The 18,522-nt window shown below is 37.4% G+C and overlaps 1 protein-coding gene across 9 annotated transcripts in view; it reads right to left on the bottom strand.

Moving 5' to 3' along the window:
• LOC136856813 (putative fatty acyl-CoA reductase CG5065) overlaps nt 1-18,522 on the bottom strand; it is a 619,576-nt gene that overhangs the window by 5,125 nt on the left and 595,929 nt on the right. For all 9 annotated transcript variants that reach the window (XM_068224968.1, XM_067134943.2, XM_067134938.2 and 6 more), the window contains 2 exons: nt 17,803-18,235; nt 11,773-12,030 (listed from right to left, as the gene is read on the bottom strand). In XM_068224968.1, the coding sequence (XP_068081069.1) occupies nt 11,773-12,030; nt 17,803-18,235 (691 nt within the window). The remainder of the gene's footprint in view (nt 1-11,772; nt 12,031-17,802; nt 18,236-18,522) is intronic.

Raw genomic sequence — 18,522 nt, 5'->3', positions numbered from 1 at the left:
CCGGTACTTATATCTCAGAAACTGAAGATATTACAGACCTGAAAATTGGTACTTTTGATCTCTTTTAAAAATAAAGAAACACGTATTTTTTTGTTTTTGGAAAATCCAATTAATGGGAGGGTGAAAAGGGGGGAGAATTTTTAAAATGACTGCACCTATATCTCAAAACTTTTAAAATTTACAGATGTAAAAATTGGTATTTAAAATCTTCATTAAAAATAAAGAAACACGTATTTTTTGTTTTCGGAAAATCCCAATAGGAGGGGTGAAAGGGGGCGAAAAATGGGTTGAAAGCCTTTAATGAGATTACTTATATCTCAGAAACTGAAGATATTACAGACCTGAAAATCGGTACTTTTTATCTCTTATAAAAATAAAGAAACACGTATTTTTTTTGTTTTTGGAATATCCAATTAATGGGAGGGTAAAAAGGGGGTGAATTTTTAAAATGAGAGTATCTATATCTCAAAACTTTTAAAGTTTACAGATGTAAAAGTTGGTATTTAAAATCTTCATTAAAAATAAAGAAACACGTATGTTTTTGTTTTCGGAAAATCCCAATAGGAGGGGTGAAAAGTGGTGAAAAATGGGTTGAATGCCTTTAATGAGGATACTTATATCTCAGAAACTGAAGTTATTACAGACCTGAAAATTGGTGTTTGGGATCTCCTTTAAATAAAGAAACACGTATTTTTTTGTTTTTTTGAAAATCCAATTAATGGGGGGTGAAAAGGGGGTGAATTTTTAAAATGAGAGTATCTATATCTCAAAACTTTTAAAGTTTATAGATGTAAAAATTGGTATTTAGAATCTCCTTTAAAAATAAAGAAACATGTATTTTTTGTTTTCGGAAAATTCCAATAGGAAGCGTGGAAAAGTGTGAAAATGGGTTGAATGCCTTTAATGAGGCTACTTATATTTCAGAACCTGAAGATATTACAGGCCTGAAAATTGGTATTTGGGATCTACTTTAAAAATAAAGAAGCAGGTATTTTATCGTTTTTGGAAAATCCACATAATGGGGTTGAAAAGGGGCTGAATTTTTTAGTGTCTATATCTTAAAATAAAAGTTTACAGATGTAAAAATTGGTATTTAGAATCTACTTTAAAAATAAAGGAACACGTATTTTTTGTTTCTGGAAAATCCAATTAATGGCGGTTAAACTGGAGTGACAAATTGGGGTGAATTTTTCGAAAGACTATATCTAAAGAATATCTGAGAAAAGTAAAATGTTACAGACGTAAACAGTGGGTATTTGTAATTTCCTGTAAATGTATAGAAACATAGGTGATTTGTTTTTGGAAACTCCCCTTAAGGGGAAATAAAAAGAGGTGAAATTTTAAAATGAGATTTTCTGCAGTATATATCAAAAAACTTAACATGTTACACAAGTGAAAATGGTATTCTTTATCTCTATTAAAAATAAATAACATGTATTTTTAGTTTTCGGAAATACCACTTGGGTGGAGTGGGGGGGTAAAAGTGACTGAAAATGGTATTGATTTCTTTTAATTAGGCTACTGATATCTCAAAAATGAAGATGTTACAGACGTGAAGTTTGATATTTGGAATCTGCTTTAAAAGTAAAGAAACACGCATTTTCGGAAAATCCAATGAAGTGGGGGGGGGTGAAAGAATTGAAAAATAATTGACTTAATTGTATGAGAATACATACATCTAATAAATATAAAGTTGTTACAGACGTGAAAATTGGTATTTGGTCTTCCTTTTAAAAACGCATTTAGGGGGGGGGAACCATCTTGCGGGGCGGGAGTGAAAAGGAGTTGAATTCCTTTCACGAGGACACATAAATCAAAAACTGAAATAGTTAGAGTCGTGATAATTGGTATTTAGAAGATCCTTTACTATTCAAGATACAAGTAATTTTTTGCCGGAAAATTCACTTGGGGGGGGGGGGGGAGTGTGAAAGGAAGTGAAAAGAAGTTAATTATTTTTATGGGTGTACTTATATCTCAAAACTGAAGGTAATAGACGTGAACATTTGTGTTTGGAATCTCCTTTAAACATAAAGAAACGCGCCTTTTTTAATTTTTCTTTGGGGGGAGTAAATAAACTTAACGGCGGTGGGGTGTAAAAGGAGGTGAGACCATTGATTTTACTGTTCATAATGTACTTTTAAGGAGCCTCCGTTGCTCAGGCGGCAGCTTCTCACAGCTGGGTTCCGTGGTTCAAATCCCGGTCACTCCATGTGACATTCGTGCTGGACAAATCGGAGGCGGGACAGGTTTTTCTCCGGATACTCCGGTTTACCCAGTCATCATTCATTCCAGCAATACTGTCCAATATTTAATTTCATTTGTCATTCATCGCTCACTGCCCCAGAGGAGTGCTTCGGCAGCCAGCACAATTCCTACTGTCGCCGCAGGATGGGGCTTTATTCATTACATTCCTGCCCCTGTCGAATGACTGGAAACAGGCTGTAGATTTTCGATGTACTTATTCTGATCATAAACCGATCATTTTAATCTTTCCTGGGTTCGATTTCAAGAGCCATCTTTACCTTCGGAGAACGTTCTTAGATTACAGTAGAATCTCCTGGCATATAAATAAAAATTTAAACACATTTGAAATAAACGATAGGAATGAGATTGCCCGTCAAATTGTTCACCTCTATAATAAGGTCAATAATGCACGGAAGTATGTCATTTGTATAGCCAGAAATCCTGCACACTTGCCTACGCGCGACAATGGTGCTGGTCACATCGTCAACAATGACAATGGCAGCAGATGCAATTTACCGCCAAGTAGCGGTCTTGCATCTTGCTGTGGGGAACAGAACATCTAATAATAATAATAATAATAATAATAATAATAATAATAATAATAATAATAATAATGTTCTGGACCGTCGTCAAATTGTGCGGACCGCGTTGGAAACGGGTCCTGGCCTGGTAATGACTACGAATACAGTCCAGTCGCGGGTTCAGTACCGCCAAGGCACTCAAGACGACACCACGCCGGATCTCCTTCAGGATTTGATCCATACTAAAAATGCTTATAGAAAAAGATGGCAAAGATTTAGGGATCCAACTGACCGCGTGGAATACCTAGACCTACCCCGGGAAGTACAAAATCGATTGCTGCAAAGAAAGATTGAAAAATGTGAGGAACTTTGCCGTTATCTCTCAGAAAACGAGTCAAGTCGCGATTTTCGGAGGATTATATATAAAACGTTAAGCATTCAATTATAAATTTCAGTATAATACCGTAGCGAAGCATGGGTATCTTGCTAGTTACATCATAGAGTTAAATGAAATATTTAAATTACACAGCCCTCCTGCCAATCTTACTTTTCTGGCAGTACTGGGAATCAAACCCAGGTCTCCGAGGATGGCAGCTAATAGCACCAACTAGTACACTACAGAGGTAGAAATAATCATCATAATCATCATCACCATCCTTTAACCGTCTCCAGTCGCTCGGGTGTGGTACAAGAGCGCTCTCCATCTTTGTCTATCTAAGTATATTTCTTCCTTCTCAAGTTGGTGCTATTCCACTCCTCTTCCTTCCAGGTCCTGCTTATTTGACTGATCCATTATTTCCTTGGCCTACCTCTAGGTCTTTTGCCTTCCAGCTCCTTTTCTAGCCATTTTCTTGCCATTCTTATTTGATCCATCCTTTTTACATCGCCATACCCATCGAGTCTTGATGTTCTTACATTTTTGCTTAGCGACTGCTTTACTTTATGATGGAACTCTTCATTCCAGATCTTATTTCTTCTTATTTTCTGTAGCATTGATCTCAGGAACTTCATTTCTGCAGCTTGAAGTCTACTACTATCTCTACTGTTGATCGTACAAGTTTCAAGGACATATGTAGTTACTGGCACGTAATATACCTGATAAAGGATTCTCTTTGCACTTTAAGGTATTTGGTTATCCTATAGATATGGTGATAAAATTGTGCTCCTGTTTGGACTCTGTTAGTGATTTCAGCTGAGGACTGAGTCACTAGTTACAGTACTACCAAGATATTGAAAACGGTTAACGTTTTCTAGTTTCTTGCCCTCCAGTTGGATATTAACCTGTCGGGCTTCCCTGCTGACTGGCATCACTACTGTTTTTGTGTGGCTGATTTTTAGGCCAAACTGCCTAAACTGCTGGTTCCAAGTGTTTGATTTCTGTTGAAATTCTTCTCCTGTTCCTCCCGAAATCACCACACTGACTGAAGATTAATGCACTGAAGTCCTCATTAGATTCATTCCTCACTCTCTTCATTACTTCAACCATCATGATAATGAACAGGAGAGGTAACAAAGTGCCGCCCTGTTGCAGTCCTTTATTTGTAGTGAACCAGTCAGAATAACCATCTCCTACCTGGATACAGCTCTGGCAGTGGATGTACAACATTTTTACCTTGTTGGTAAGATATACTGGCACGTTCCTTCTTTCCAGACATTCACATATTTTGTCTCTTGGCAAACTGTCATACACCTGTTCCACATCCACGAAGACAAAGATGATATCTATCACCTTCCCCTAGTGTTTTTCCATTATTCATCTCAACAGTGAAAATAAGGTCTGTTGCTTCTAAACCCGTACTGTTCCTCTTCATGTTGTGGTTCAATAATGACCCTTAATCGTCGTTCAATAATTTTCTCCATCAACTTAAGTCCATGTGACAGAAGTGTGATTCCTCTGTAGTTACCACAGTTTTGCTTGCTTCCTTTCTTGAAGAGGGGGACAATGATGCCTTTTGTCCAGTTTTCTGGGATCTTCCCTTCTTTCCAGATGATGTTCAGCACTCTGTGTAACCAGTGAAGTCCACGAATCCCAGTAGCTTTGATCATGTCTGTACTCACCTCATCTATGCCTTGTGATTTGCCCTTGCTCATTCTCTTCAGCGCATTCTCCATTGCTGAACAAGACAGTGGTGTGTCATGTACTTCAGCCTTTTCTAACATTTCTGGCTTTTCTTGTCCTTTCCCTTTTAGATCCTCTTCATTATAGAGCTGTACAAAATGATTCCTCATCTCCTTTTGCATGACATTACTCTTCCATGCGATAGTTCCATCTTCTTTCTCTAGTGCATTTATTGGAGTAAATGGGTTCCTTTTATTTTTTGTGACTCTATACAGTAGCTTTTTGTTGTGTTTATAGCCTTCTTTCAATATTTAAGTAAACTCTGTCCAACATTTTTCTTTTTTAATTATTCTCATTGCTTTCAGTTTCAGTTCTTCGTATTTTTGATCTAATTTTCTAAGCCTGTCCACGTTCTATTCTACACCCTTCTGGTTCATCTTGTCCTCTTTTCTTGCCATACTTCATTCTCTTATGGCACTCCAAACACCACCATTTCACCATGGGGTTTCCTTCTCTTTCATTCTTGTGCTAGTCTTCCCAACAGTGTCAATTGCAGTACCCCCAAGAACTTCCTTACATTACGTCCATTCTTCTTCTCCATTTCCAGCATGTTTTTTGGGTAAGTGGCCTCGAATTTTCTGTAGATATTCTTCCTGTTTCTCCAGTTTTTCCAATTCCCAAACTTTTGTTTTAGGTATACGTCTTGTTTTGACCTTTTCTACTGCACAGTTTCTCAGAGTTGCAGCAAATAGCCTGTGATCACTGTCCATATTTTCTCCTGGGAAAACCTTCACATCGGTGATATGTGCCCCGGCTTCTTTATCAGATATAACATAATCAATGACCTCTATTCTCCATCCCAACTATATCTTGTGGTTTTATGGCTAAGTTGTTTCTTGCAATAGGTGTTCTTAACGATAAGATAAGAAGGCATTCACCTTCTCTGTTCCTGGTTCCAAATCCATTAGGGCCAATCACACTTTCATACCCTATTTTATCCACACCACCTTGGGCATCTAGATCCCCTATTATTAATCCACTGTCCTCTTCTACATGTTCTTCCGGATTTCCAAAGAAAGTACCTTTCTCTTCTTGTGTGCATCCAGACTGTGGTGCATAAACCTGGGCAATCCTTCGCACCCAGTCCTAAGAATTCAATCTGCCTCTGTTCCATAACATCAAAAAGTTCCTCACACTTAGCATTAAGGGTCAAGATGTTGAGAGTCCCAGTTCTTGTATTGTTCTGTCTCATTTGCTTCTTCTTTGCATACTTCTGCTTAACTTCAGGTTCTTGGCCGTCATACCTAGCAGAGGTGTGTAGAAATAACAGTAATAAAAATGTCCGCTTCCATGGCTGAAGGCTCAGTTAACTGGTCTGCAGCTAAGGCCCTGGGTTCAATTCCTGGATGGGTCAGGGATTTTAATTGTATATGGCTAATTTCCGGGACTTGTGCAGTTGGTTTGTGAGGAAAGTGTAGGCGATAAGAATGGTAGGGGTGGACCAAGCAAGGTATGATTATGACAAGCAGATTAGAGCAGATGTAGGATGCAGCAGTTTCGTAGAAATGAAAAGGTTAGGACAGGATAGGGTGGCATGGAGGGCTGCATGAAACCCGTCTGTGAACTGATGACTCAAACAACAACAACAACAACAACAACAACAACAACAACAACATGTCTAATTCCTCTAGCTCAAACACAGGGTGTTTATGTTCACCTTAATACAGTTCTCTTCACAATACACTACATTAACAACCACCACAGAAATATGTAATGGAGAACATAGGGTTGGCATCAAGAAGGGCATCTGTCCCTAAAACCGAACCAATCCACATCAAATGCCGACCATATTAAATTGGGAAAATGACAGGAACTCTGGGCAGAGTGGGCTCACATGTTGGTGTGCTATGGCTTTGGAGCCAAGCTCTGCATTCAGGAGACGTGTGGGTTCAAACCCTACCGCCGGCTGTCCTGAGAATGGTTTTGTGTGCTTTCTCATTTTCACTTCCAGGCAAATGCCGGAAGAGTTCCCATTCATAGGCCCATAGGTCCACAGCTGATTCCTTTCACCTCCTTACTCAATTTCATTCACCATCATTCATCATTTCATATCCATTAGCTCCTCAAATGAGGTTGATGTCAGGGAAGGCATCTGGCCATAAAAACATGACACAATTCATCTCCCCTCCTCCCTGACCCTGTATTAAGAAACAGGACTAAGGGGTTGACAAACATACAACAACAACAACAACAACATTAATAATGCATTACCAACATCCCTTCAGTAAGAGTTGCAGAGTACCAGAATTTTACAAAATGTGTGTGTAAATCTACTGACCTGAGTATCTTGCACTTAAACACTATCAAAGATCGAACGACTAAATCACGATTTGATTCTTCAATCTTAAATAGAGGACGGTCTTGAGCCGTAAGACAGAAATGACATCCATTGATGTGAAAAGTAACATGCAGCTTAAAAAAACCCACAGATTCAGAGTAATAGATACATTTTCATGTTCTGATAAATAACAGTAAAAGTTATCAGCATTAAAACTAAATTGAAAAAATTGTAGAACATCCAGCTGAGAAGAAGAAATTAAAAGACATCAATAGACTTAACCAAGCAGGGTATTATGACACAGCACTGAGGTATTTCACTGCAGCAGAAAGTACTATCCAGCACCATGTACAGATAGCGTCAAACAATGAAGTTGGGAAGCAGAAACGAGCTCATCAGGGCCTGGGAAGAAATGGATGTAAAAGAACTGGGACTGATGGGAGAATGTACTTTTATTATGTGAAGATGATGGTGTATAATAATGGAGATTGTCCTCATCTCTGTTCATGTTTGTCCTTGTTTCCTCTTTCTTCCACACTGACTTTGTTGATCCTATTATGTGTTACTTTCCACGTTCCTTTCCATTACATACAAACTTATTCGTCACTTGCATGTTCCTTTCCATTACTTAACTATTTTTATGTGATCCTGATATTTTTAAGAAGTACTTTTACCGGGCAAGTTGGCCGTGAGCGTAGAGGCGCGCGGCTGTGAGCTTGCATCCGGGAGATAGTAGGTTCGAATCCCACTATCGGCAGCCCTGAAAATGGTTTTCTGTGGTTTCCCATTTTCACACCAGGCAAATGCTGGGGCTGTACCTTAATTAAGGCCACGGCCGCTTCCTTCCAACTCTTAGGCCTTTCCTATCCCATCGTCGCCATAAGACCTTTCTGTGTCGGTGCGACGTAAAGCCCATAGCAAAAAAAAAAAAAAAAAGAAGTACTTTTGTTGTGACCAAATCAGATTACAGTTCTACATAATACATACAGTTCTACATAATCATAATACACATGAATACATCTCTTGAAATTATTTATTAGAAAATAGAAAACCTTTCTTTCCAGACATAGACTGGAAATAATCTTTCAATTTCTATTGTTCTCAACATGCCAATTTTGAGTTACTTCAGTGTAAATAACACTACTCACAATATGAAGCATACTTTCTTTTATGTTGTAATCTATACTCACACTGTTAAGTACTAAAATATCACTCAATAGTTCATTATTAAAACATCAAAGATTATAACAGCTTTTTACCCATTCAAAAATGCTATTCTGTTTTATAACATTCACACTACCTTGTAGTGAACCATTTTTTTTTAAATTCTAAATTCATCTTCATAAATTTTTCTATTAACATAAGTTCTGAATTTCGATTTTCTTTGAGAAACTACCAGTATTTTATTTCTGACTACCTAGAAATCTGCTATGAATGCTGGCACACTGAGTTCCTATCAATTATATTAGTCAACTTATGAATAAGAACCAAATAGGTTAGCTCAGTGCACTGTGGCATGACAAGTTATAACTTCTAGCTCTGTACTCAGGAGACAGATGGGTTACAACCACCTGCTGACCATCCTTTAAATGGTTTTCTGTGACTTTCCCTTTCAACTCCAGGCAAATATCCCAATGGTACCTTTCTGAAAGCCATGGTTGCTTCCTCCCATTCTTAACCTGTACAATTACACAAACTGACAGAAAACACCCCAACACAGCAGTATGATGAAGATGATGATGATGATGATGATGATGATGATGATGATGATGATGATGATGATGCAAAATAACATTAACAATTTGACTAAAATTAGGTAAGTATTGGGTAACTGCCCATGTCGTTTTAAACCAAAGACTTTTTTAATCATAGTAGATGAACCTTAGATTGGATGTTATTGCAAATGTGTCTTTAGAATGTATAAACACAGCAAGCCAGAAAACTGTGCTTGAAATAGATTCTGGAGAAAACAACCAATTTATCAAGATGAAGGTTCACTTAATATTTTGACCAGGCATTGACAAAATCATATCCATGTTAAATAAATATGAAGATCATCATCATCATCATCATCATCATCATCTGCAAAAGGATTTAATTTGAGAATACTGCAGGATTGTAACAGCTATAACTACTTTGTAAGTATAACCCAGGAACTGATGAAACCTGTGTTAAAGGTTGTCAAGATAGTGTGTCGAAAAGTGGGATATAGGGAAATAGAAAGACAATTTGAAAACACTATACTTACTCATAACAAACATCCAACATATTTAGGAATCACCCTGGACAGAATCCTGTCATTTAGACAACACCTCACCAGTCTTGTAGCTAAAATAAATACGAAGTACATTATCGTCTAGAAATTGTGTAGTTCGAGGGAATCCTACACCTTAACACTAAGATGCTCCATACTCAGGACTCCATTCTGGAATACTGTGCTGCTGTTTGGCTAGATAGCACCTACTGCAGTTTGGTGGATGTCCAATTGAACAGGGTGATGAGGATGAAAACTGGTGCAATAAAATCAGCCCTTGCAATGAAATCAGCCCCTACCTATTGGCTACCAATAAGTCATATTCTACTACCACAGCATCAAAGAGAAAAGGATTTAATTCGAGAATACTACAAGTTCATGCAGCTACCTAAATTCCCACGTCACTTGGATGTGATAGATCTTAATAGATATAGGCTCCGGTCATGGCAACCTCCACTGGTATCAGCTAAATCTCTATGTGAGTCAGGTTTTGGTCTAAAAAAGAAATGGGAGGAAGATGACTGCTGAACAAACAAATACACTGTGGAAAAATAACCTGGTTATGATTTGCTTCACAATCTTTGGATTACCATTCACAGGATCTGCACAAACCAAAGTAGATGCATTCTTCGGCTCGGGTAAAGTGCCCTTTTCAGAGTGCAGCTGTGGGGATGACATACATCCATCACATCATTCAATAGTGCCCCCTGAGATCCTATAAAGAACGCTATACTAATTTCCTGAATGCAGTGAATGATGCATTAGACTACATTCCCCAATTGCATATTTGTTTATGATTATTTAATGTTGACTTGAACTGTACTCATTCCTATTCCTATAATTACTTTCATTTGCATAATATTGCAATGTACCATATGCTAAATAAATAAAGCAAGATATTCTTCCCGAAGTGCTAATTACTTATTCAGCATTACTCAAGGTAAACATCCTGTGAAGATAAATATCACAGAGCAACTTCTTTTAGATATTCTGATCTTAATGAACAGTAGCGTATATGTAAGTGGCTGTATGACTCAAATAGATACCAGTCTTTCAAAATTGATCCTTTGGTATAGATTTTGGTCAATTTAGAGTACATATGATTTACGTTACACAGTACTTAGGTGACGACAGATATTCTCTCCAACAACTGTAGCCTACATGTGGCTTGATTTGAAGACAAAAGAGTTGACTGCCCATGGTTTCAAACCCGAACAGTTTGTTCTGCTAGGGCAGCCATTGTACAAGAGAAATGGCTGTATTTGGTGAATGACTGGGAAGTAGAAGTTAAAAGTTCCAATTCCAAGATTTCTTACTAAAACTGTCAAATAAATTCTACTTAAAAGAAAAAAAGAGAGAGAAAGAGGGAACAGTTAAGTACTAGCAATACAGAAGTACACTTTCCTCCTTCTCCTAAAATGCTTTATTTCACACATAATCCAATTTACGATTTATCCACACTGAAATTATTCAATGCAATTTATCTGACAGATATGTCAAATCTCCAATTATCTTTCAATAAATGTAGCCTATACAGTCTTACCATAAATACAATGAAACCCTAAAAATAATTCTGCTATGAAGAAGCAAGCTTTACATCATTATAAGCTATCATTCTCAACCTACATTACCCTATTAACAGGAAAGATGTGAAATTTTGGAAATTTTCACTTCATAAGTCATCATCAACTTTCATACTATGGAATTTCTACACAGATGTACAACCATTTTTTTCCTGCTTTCTATCACCTAGCACTTGATTCAATACCAGTTAACTATCAGATGACGTGGTACTCCAACCTACAGAGGATTTTAAGCTCCTGAACGGTTTTGAAAATCTTTTCTGCTGGCTTTTCTACCTTATGGAATGCTGTAAGAGCTTCATAATTTTCATAAATGTCCCTGACCACCGAGTTAAATTCTAACTATTTACAAGTTGCTTTATATCACATTTATACAGCTAGGTCTTATGCTGACGATGGGATGGGAAAGGGCCAGGAGTTGGAAGGAAGTGGCTGTGGTCTTAATTAAGGTGCAGCTCCAGCATTTGCCTGTTGTGAAAATAGAAAACCATGGAAAACCATCTTCAGAGCTGCTGACAGTAGGGTTCGAACCCACTATCCCCCAAATGCAAGCTCACAGCTTCGTGCCCATAACCGCACAGTCAACTCGCTTGGTAAATTCAAACTAACTTTTATTTCTATAGTTAAGGTAACAATGACTTGACATGTTCCTTTCTTCCAGATGAAGAAAGTGACCTTAGCTGCCAAAAGTATGGCACTATCAAAGTTGGCCACAGTATTCATGGCAAGATTATAAAAATTCTATACGAAAATGAAAAATATCATGAACTCACTTTTGCAGCTGTTTTCTTGTTTTGGGCAATGAACTGGGATGTTCCTTGAAGATGAAATGCCTGATTCCTAAGACATAATTCTCGATGTAAGTTGACCAGTTGATGTCCTGAACATCAAAGTGGAATGTCTGCCGATCTTCAGAACTAAGAACAGTAATAAGCTGCCGCACGTTATCGTCCTTGAACCGCCACTGTTGTGTTGAAAAATACTCGAGGCACTTGGAAGCCTTGTCCAGTTTGCCCTGCACATTCACCATGCTGGAAAGGAAATTAAAACATTATAAAAACTGAAATGCAGGAAAGCTCTGTTAAAACATAAGAACTGAAACATTTTCCTGTCAGAGCTACAAATAACAACTTTTTTTTTTTTAAGTAGTAGGGGTGGGAGGAGAGAATAATTCTTTGTGATACATGATGAAACCACAAAATAATAATATAATAAAAAGTGTAATAATATTTCTCACATATTACCATATAAAAAAATACACATACAATGTATTAATAAAATCTGCCTTCATAATTTTAAAAACCTGAATAGTTTATTAAATTTCAGGAAACTTTCTTTTTTAAATTAGTAATACTGTATTACAAAAGATATGGAGCAAGGAGTATATTTTTTTCCACTTAGGGCACTTAAATATACAATAAAGAATATATTATATGATGCATTATATCCCAATGAAGAAAATCACAATTCTCTCTTTTTTTTTCTTTTTTTTTTATTGGAGTTAGACAACAGGATAGAATTATCCTTTATAAAAGGTTACATTTACATTTCTTGCTTAAAGTTGTACTTGCTATGACCTGTTGGTCTTCAATACGGACTTTTTAAAAATGTGACTTTAAAAAATTCCCAGATGTTGAAACTGTAGTTATTTTAACACACAATTCTGACTTGACGATTTCAGATCTTAAGCAGTTCCTTTTATCTGACCACAGATTTTTCATTAAGGAGAATTTTTTTCTATGCGAGCATTACATGCAGGAATTGAAAAAGCATATTCTACTATTACAATAAAATTGGATCCTCTATTTTTGAAAAAAAAAAAATGCACCCAATGCTCATCAATGTTTTTACCACAAAGACTGCAACAGAAAAAAATGCTCACTATATAGTTTGTACCAGCAAATATTTTCACTTAGTCAGTTCATCAAATGAAAATGAATTCTTACGATTCAAAAGTTGAGCTTTCTTGAAAACAGAATCTTCACTAAAATTCAACCCCTTATCAAGATAATCACACACTTTGCAGTCCTCCTTTCCTGTATTTATCTTGTTCATTTCTGCAAAGACTTATCAAATTATTATTCACTCTAAATCCAAAAAGCTTCCCATTTCTTCAATTTTCTACGTTACATTGAAGCTGAAATAATGCAGAAAATATGTCTGCCAGAGTTAGGTCATCTGACTCCAAGATTTTAAATTGGGTGTGAAAATAAGTATAGAAATTTGATTGAAATGTAAATACAGTAGTATTCAGACAGGGACAGCTATCCAACCATTAGCTTTCCATCCTCCTAACTTTTAACAAAAGTCCATATATAAAAGAGTTAGTTTTCTCTTCTCCCTGAGCCAGATAATATTTTATGCACTTCCAGCATTTTACCAGATGGGTTATTGCTGCTTTCAATGATAACCATCTTGCAGGCACAAGTCTTAGTACATTGAGGAATTCTTCTTTGGCAAACTCAAAACAGGATTTAAGTTCTGCAAGCCTTTTAGTAGAACAACAGGTCACTGAAACACTTTCAACACTAACCTTTCAACATCATATGATAAATTTTGCATGAATTTTACTCAACACGAAGTAGAATGTGGTGATGAGGTTTGGTTGCTGTTTTTTGATTCACATATATATAGTAACATTTGTCATCATTCACTAAGGTATCATAAGCACCATAACTAAAGTGACCAAATGCACCAATAATCCAGGAGTGTCCCAGTTTCTGCTACCATTACAATTTTTATTTCAGCTCATTTGATGTCCATTTTTTCAACCTAATTTATATTTCATATTGTATGAATTTCCTCCCTCCTTCATAATTATATTGGTGTTGGAAGAAATGACCATGGCCTTCTCAAACTGTATCTCAAATTAAATATGAGATATTACAAGAGAAATATCCCTAAGACTGTGACTTAAAGAACAGAATAAAAATGCATTCTTCAATATTCGTCTTGCCAAGATTGATTTGTTTTAGCAAATTCCACTTCCTTCGCTTTTGTGAAAAGCTTTCGGTGCTTTCAATTATTACTGTGCCTTATATAATACTTAGATTTCAAAGAAAATGACTGAATTAGTAAATTAGTCATATCACCAAAACATTCTTATGTGCTGTTGTTTTAGTCATCAGTCCATAGACTGTTTGATGCAGCTCTCCACGCCATTCTATCCAATGTTAACCTTTTCATTTCCACGTAACTGGTGCATCCTACATCTGCTCGAATCTGCTTGTCATATCCATACCTTAGTCTACCCCTACCATTCTTACCACCTACACTTCACCCAAAAACCAACGGCACAAGTCCTGGGTGTCTAAAGATGTGTCCTATCATTCTACCTCTTCTTCTGGTCAAATTTGGCCAAATAATCACCTCTCACCAATTCCATTCAGTATCTTCTCATTTGTGATTCTATATACCCATCCCACCTTCAGAGTTCTTTTGTAACACCACATTTCAAAAGCGTCTATTCTCTTTCTTTCTGACGTAGTTATCGTCCATGATTCACTTCTATACAATGCCACGCTCCAGATGAAAGTCTTCAAAAATATCTTTCTAATTCCTATATCAATGTTCGAGGTGAACAAATTTATTTTCTTAAGAAAGACCTTCCTTGCTTGTGCTAATTTGCATTTTATGTCCCCCTTACTTCTACAATCATTAGTTATTTTACTACCCAAGTAACAATATTAATCTACTTCCTTTAAGACTTCATTTCCTAATCTAATATTTCCTGCATCACCTGACTTTGTTTGACCGCACTCCATTACTTTTGTTTTGGACTTATTTATTATCATCTTGTATTCCTTCTCCAAGATTTTGTCCATACCATACAGAAATTTCTCCAGATCTTTTGCAGAGTCAGATATAATAACACTACCATCGGCAAATCTCAGGTTTTTTATTTCTTCTCCTTGGACTTTGATTCCCTTTCCAAATTCCTCTTTGATTTCCTTTATCGCCTGTTCTACATAAACAGTGAAAAGGAGATGGGACAAAATGCAGCCTTGCTGAACTCCTTTCTGGATTGCTGCCTTTTTCAAAGCCCTAGATTCATATCACTGCAGACTGATTTTTGTATAGATTGTGGATAATTTTCCTTTCTCGGTATCTGATCCCGATCACCTTCAGAATCTCGAACAGTCTGGTCCAATCAACATTATCAAATGCCTTTTCAAGATCTATGAACACCATGAATGTGGGCTTGTCCTTCTTAATTTGATCCTCTAAGATCAGACGTAAAGTCAGGATTGCTTCACGTGTTCCTATATTTCTTCTGAAGCCAGACTGATCTTTTCCCAACTCAGTTTCAACTTGTCTTTCCATTCCTCTGTAAATAATACATGTTAAAATTTTGCAGGCATGGGATACTAAACTAATTGTGCAGATATTTTCACACTTGTCAGCACCAGCTTTCTTGGGAATAGGCATAACAACATACTGCCGAAAATCACATGGCACTTCTCCTGTCTCATTCATCTTACACACTAGATGGAATAACCTTGCCATGCTGGTTTCTCCTTAGGCAGTCAGTAATTCAGAGGGAATGTCATCAATTCCAGATGCCTTGTTCCTATTTAGGCTTCTTACAGTTCTGTCAAATTCTGATCCCAAGATTGGGTCTTCCACTTCATGAGCATGAACAGGTTCTTCTTGTTCCAGAACCATATCATCTACATCTTTACCTTGATACATCTGTTGGATATTCTGCCATCTTTCCGCCTTGTCTTCTTTCTCAAGAAGTGGTTTTCCATCTGAGCTCTTAATATTGATACACCTAGTTTTCCTTTCTCCAAAGGTTTCCTTGATATTCCTGTATGCAACATCTATCTTTCCTAGGACCATACAATAGTCATCCTAAATATAAGGATTTTGTGTATTGGAAAGGTGGTTCTTTAATTATTATAATTTGATATCCTTACACTTCTCCGTCAGCCACTGTTCCTTAGCTGTCCTGCACTTCCTATCCACTTCATTCTTTAATCACCTGTATTCCTTTCTGCCCTCTTCATTTTTCACATTCTTGTACTTCTGTCGTTCATCAATCAGGTCTAGTATCTCCTGAGTTACCCATTGATTCTTAGCTGATCTTGTAACTTTTGTTATTAACAATAATAAAAATATCTGAATTATTATTATTATTATTATTATTATTCTTTTTTTTTTTTTTGCTAGGGGCTTTACGTCGCACCGACACAAATAGGTCTTACGGCGACGATGGGATAGGAAAGGCCTAGGAGTTGGAAGGAAGCGGGTGTGGCCTTAATTAAGGTACAGCCCCAGCATTTGCCTGGTGTGAAAATGGGAAACCACGGAAAACCATCTTCAGGGCTGCCGACAGTGGGATTCGAACCTACTATCTGAATAATTAAAATTACTCAAAAACTTAATAACATAATTGAAATAAATTGAGTTAATAAAAATAATTAATTGAAATGACCGTAGTATGGGCACCAGAGTTCACCAGAATGGATCCCTAGAATTTAGATAGAGCATGATAAATCTTTCTCTCGCAGGGCGTGTGCATATAGCGGCGTACTGGCATATCTGCTTCAGGCATTACCTAACCTTCTGAAAACGACTAGGTGCAGTTCCTACCTGCTGACTGGTCGAAACAGGGATTTGAGCTTCCGGTCAAAGACAAGCCACGTCTTGAAACACCGGGCGTATATGAAATTCCATGTGGTTGTGGTTGTTCATATGTTGGCATGACGAAAAGGCTTGTTAGCACCAGGGTGAAAGAGCACATCAGATCGGTAAAAAATGTCGCTCTTTCATCCTCCACGGAGAACGCTATAAGCCACTCTACCATAGCAGAACATTTCTACAGTACAGACCATGAAATCCTCTTTGACCAGGTGAAGGTCATCGCGCCTGTAAAAGACTTCTATGCTCGTCTTGTGAGGGAAGCCATAGAGATAGAGCTGCGCCCAAATAACATCAACAGGGAAGACGGCTTCAAGTTATCAAATACATGGAGACCTGTACTGCAGAAATACATGCATAACACCACCATGGCACAGCGGGACGCACTCAAACTGTCGACAGAGGGCGGTGCATCAGTAACTTCCCTCCCAACCACCATAGCACAGCGCCACGATCCTCGAGTCCAGTCAGTGGGGGTAGGCCGTGGATAGTACGGGCATGACTTCCATGTTCCTTCAGATAATTTCTTTGCTCACTGTCGGAGGCAAAACTTCACATGCCCTGATGAAGGCCAATGCAATTTGGCCGAAAGCTTGGCTTTATTATTAATAAATATATAGTGGCTTTAAACCAGTTCATTTCTTTATTTCTTTAAGACTTCATTTTTCCTGAATTAATATTTGGTTAGCAAGTTGAGTTTTTTGAAATCTTCTGATTTTTTTTTTTCCTTTTACCACTGCAGTTTCTATAACTGCAGCATTTTTATTCCAGGTCTTGGTTTGTTTTGTTTTGTATATTTATATACATGGTAATCCTTTGGGTAGCCTAGCGCACTAGGAAATTGCAAAATTATTACTCTGCCCACGAGGACTGCCACATCGACCTGTTTCTATCATTAGAACTTTCCTACTCCACCCTGAATTGCGGGCACATGCTAGCATGACAGAATGTCACAAATTCGCACTGTGCATCATGTCGAACTATCCTTCATTTGTGACATGAAAAAGATTACAGGACATTTTAAGAATATCGTGTGTATTTCTTCTTTTGGATTGTGTAATATAATTTAGTCAACCAGTAAATGTCAAAAAAGTGCCTTCTCTAACATTTCCCTAGCTCTACTTTTTAGCATACAGTTTTGACCATCACATGTTACTTACTATGGCTTCTTGCCGCTGAGACGAATAAAGAGATCCAAAACATAGGCAGGAATCGTGTGCAAGGCATAGGAACACAGAGTGTTCATTGCCCAATTGGAACGGCAGTGTCCATCAGGATACCACACTAGATTGCAAAACGGGTGTTTGCGCATGAAGATAAAGGAAAGATCTACAAATTCCTTCCAGGTAATAGGTCTCTGCAAACCAGTACAGCAGTTGTACACAGCAATACCATCAGGCCGCGCTGTAGCTGTGCGCCACGCTGCACAGATCATTAAGTTTATCACCATGTCCACTGGAACCAGGTCAGCGACTTTGTTCTCATGGCAGAGCATTGTGCGGAAGAAACCCTTTCCTGCTGCTGCTATTAAACCAGTTGGCCCATTCCAGTTGTCTACCCAACCTGCTACTGGCTCTCGATATGCTGACAAAACTGGAACAAAAACAACATGAATGAGGAACTTCATACTTTTGAAACACACGTATTTGGCGGGAGAGAAAAACAGGGATCTTTCTTTCTTTCTTTCTTTCCTTGCCTATGACCAGTGTTAGCTAAGATGAATATATGGTTCAAGTACTAAAGTCTATGGGTCATAAAGAAAACAGATCACTGTAAAACTTATTACATTATTTCCCATAAAATATCAGGTTTGGTTAAGTAATTTAAAAAAAAAATCAAACAAATACTCAAAGAAATTAAATCCAATTTTTTAGTGACAT

This window comes from Anabrus simplex, chromosome 1 (assembly GCF_040414725.1).
Source record: "Anabrus simplex isolate iqAnaSimp1 chromosome 1, ASM4041472v1, whole genome shotgun sequence".
In the NCBI taxonomy this organism is placed as follows: Eukaryota; Metazoa; Arthropoda; class Insecta; order Orthoptera; family Tettigoniidae; genus Anabrus; species Anabrus simplex.
The sequence above is the reverse complement of the archived record's forward strand: the minus strand, read 5'-3'. Positions and strand labels throughout refer to the sequence as shown.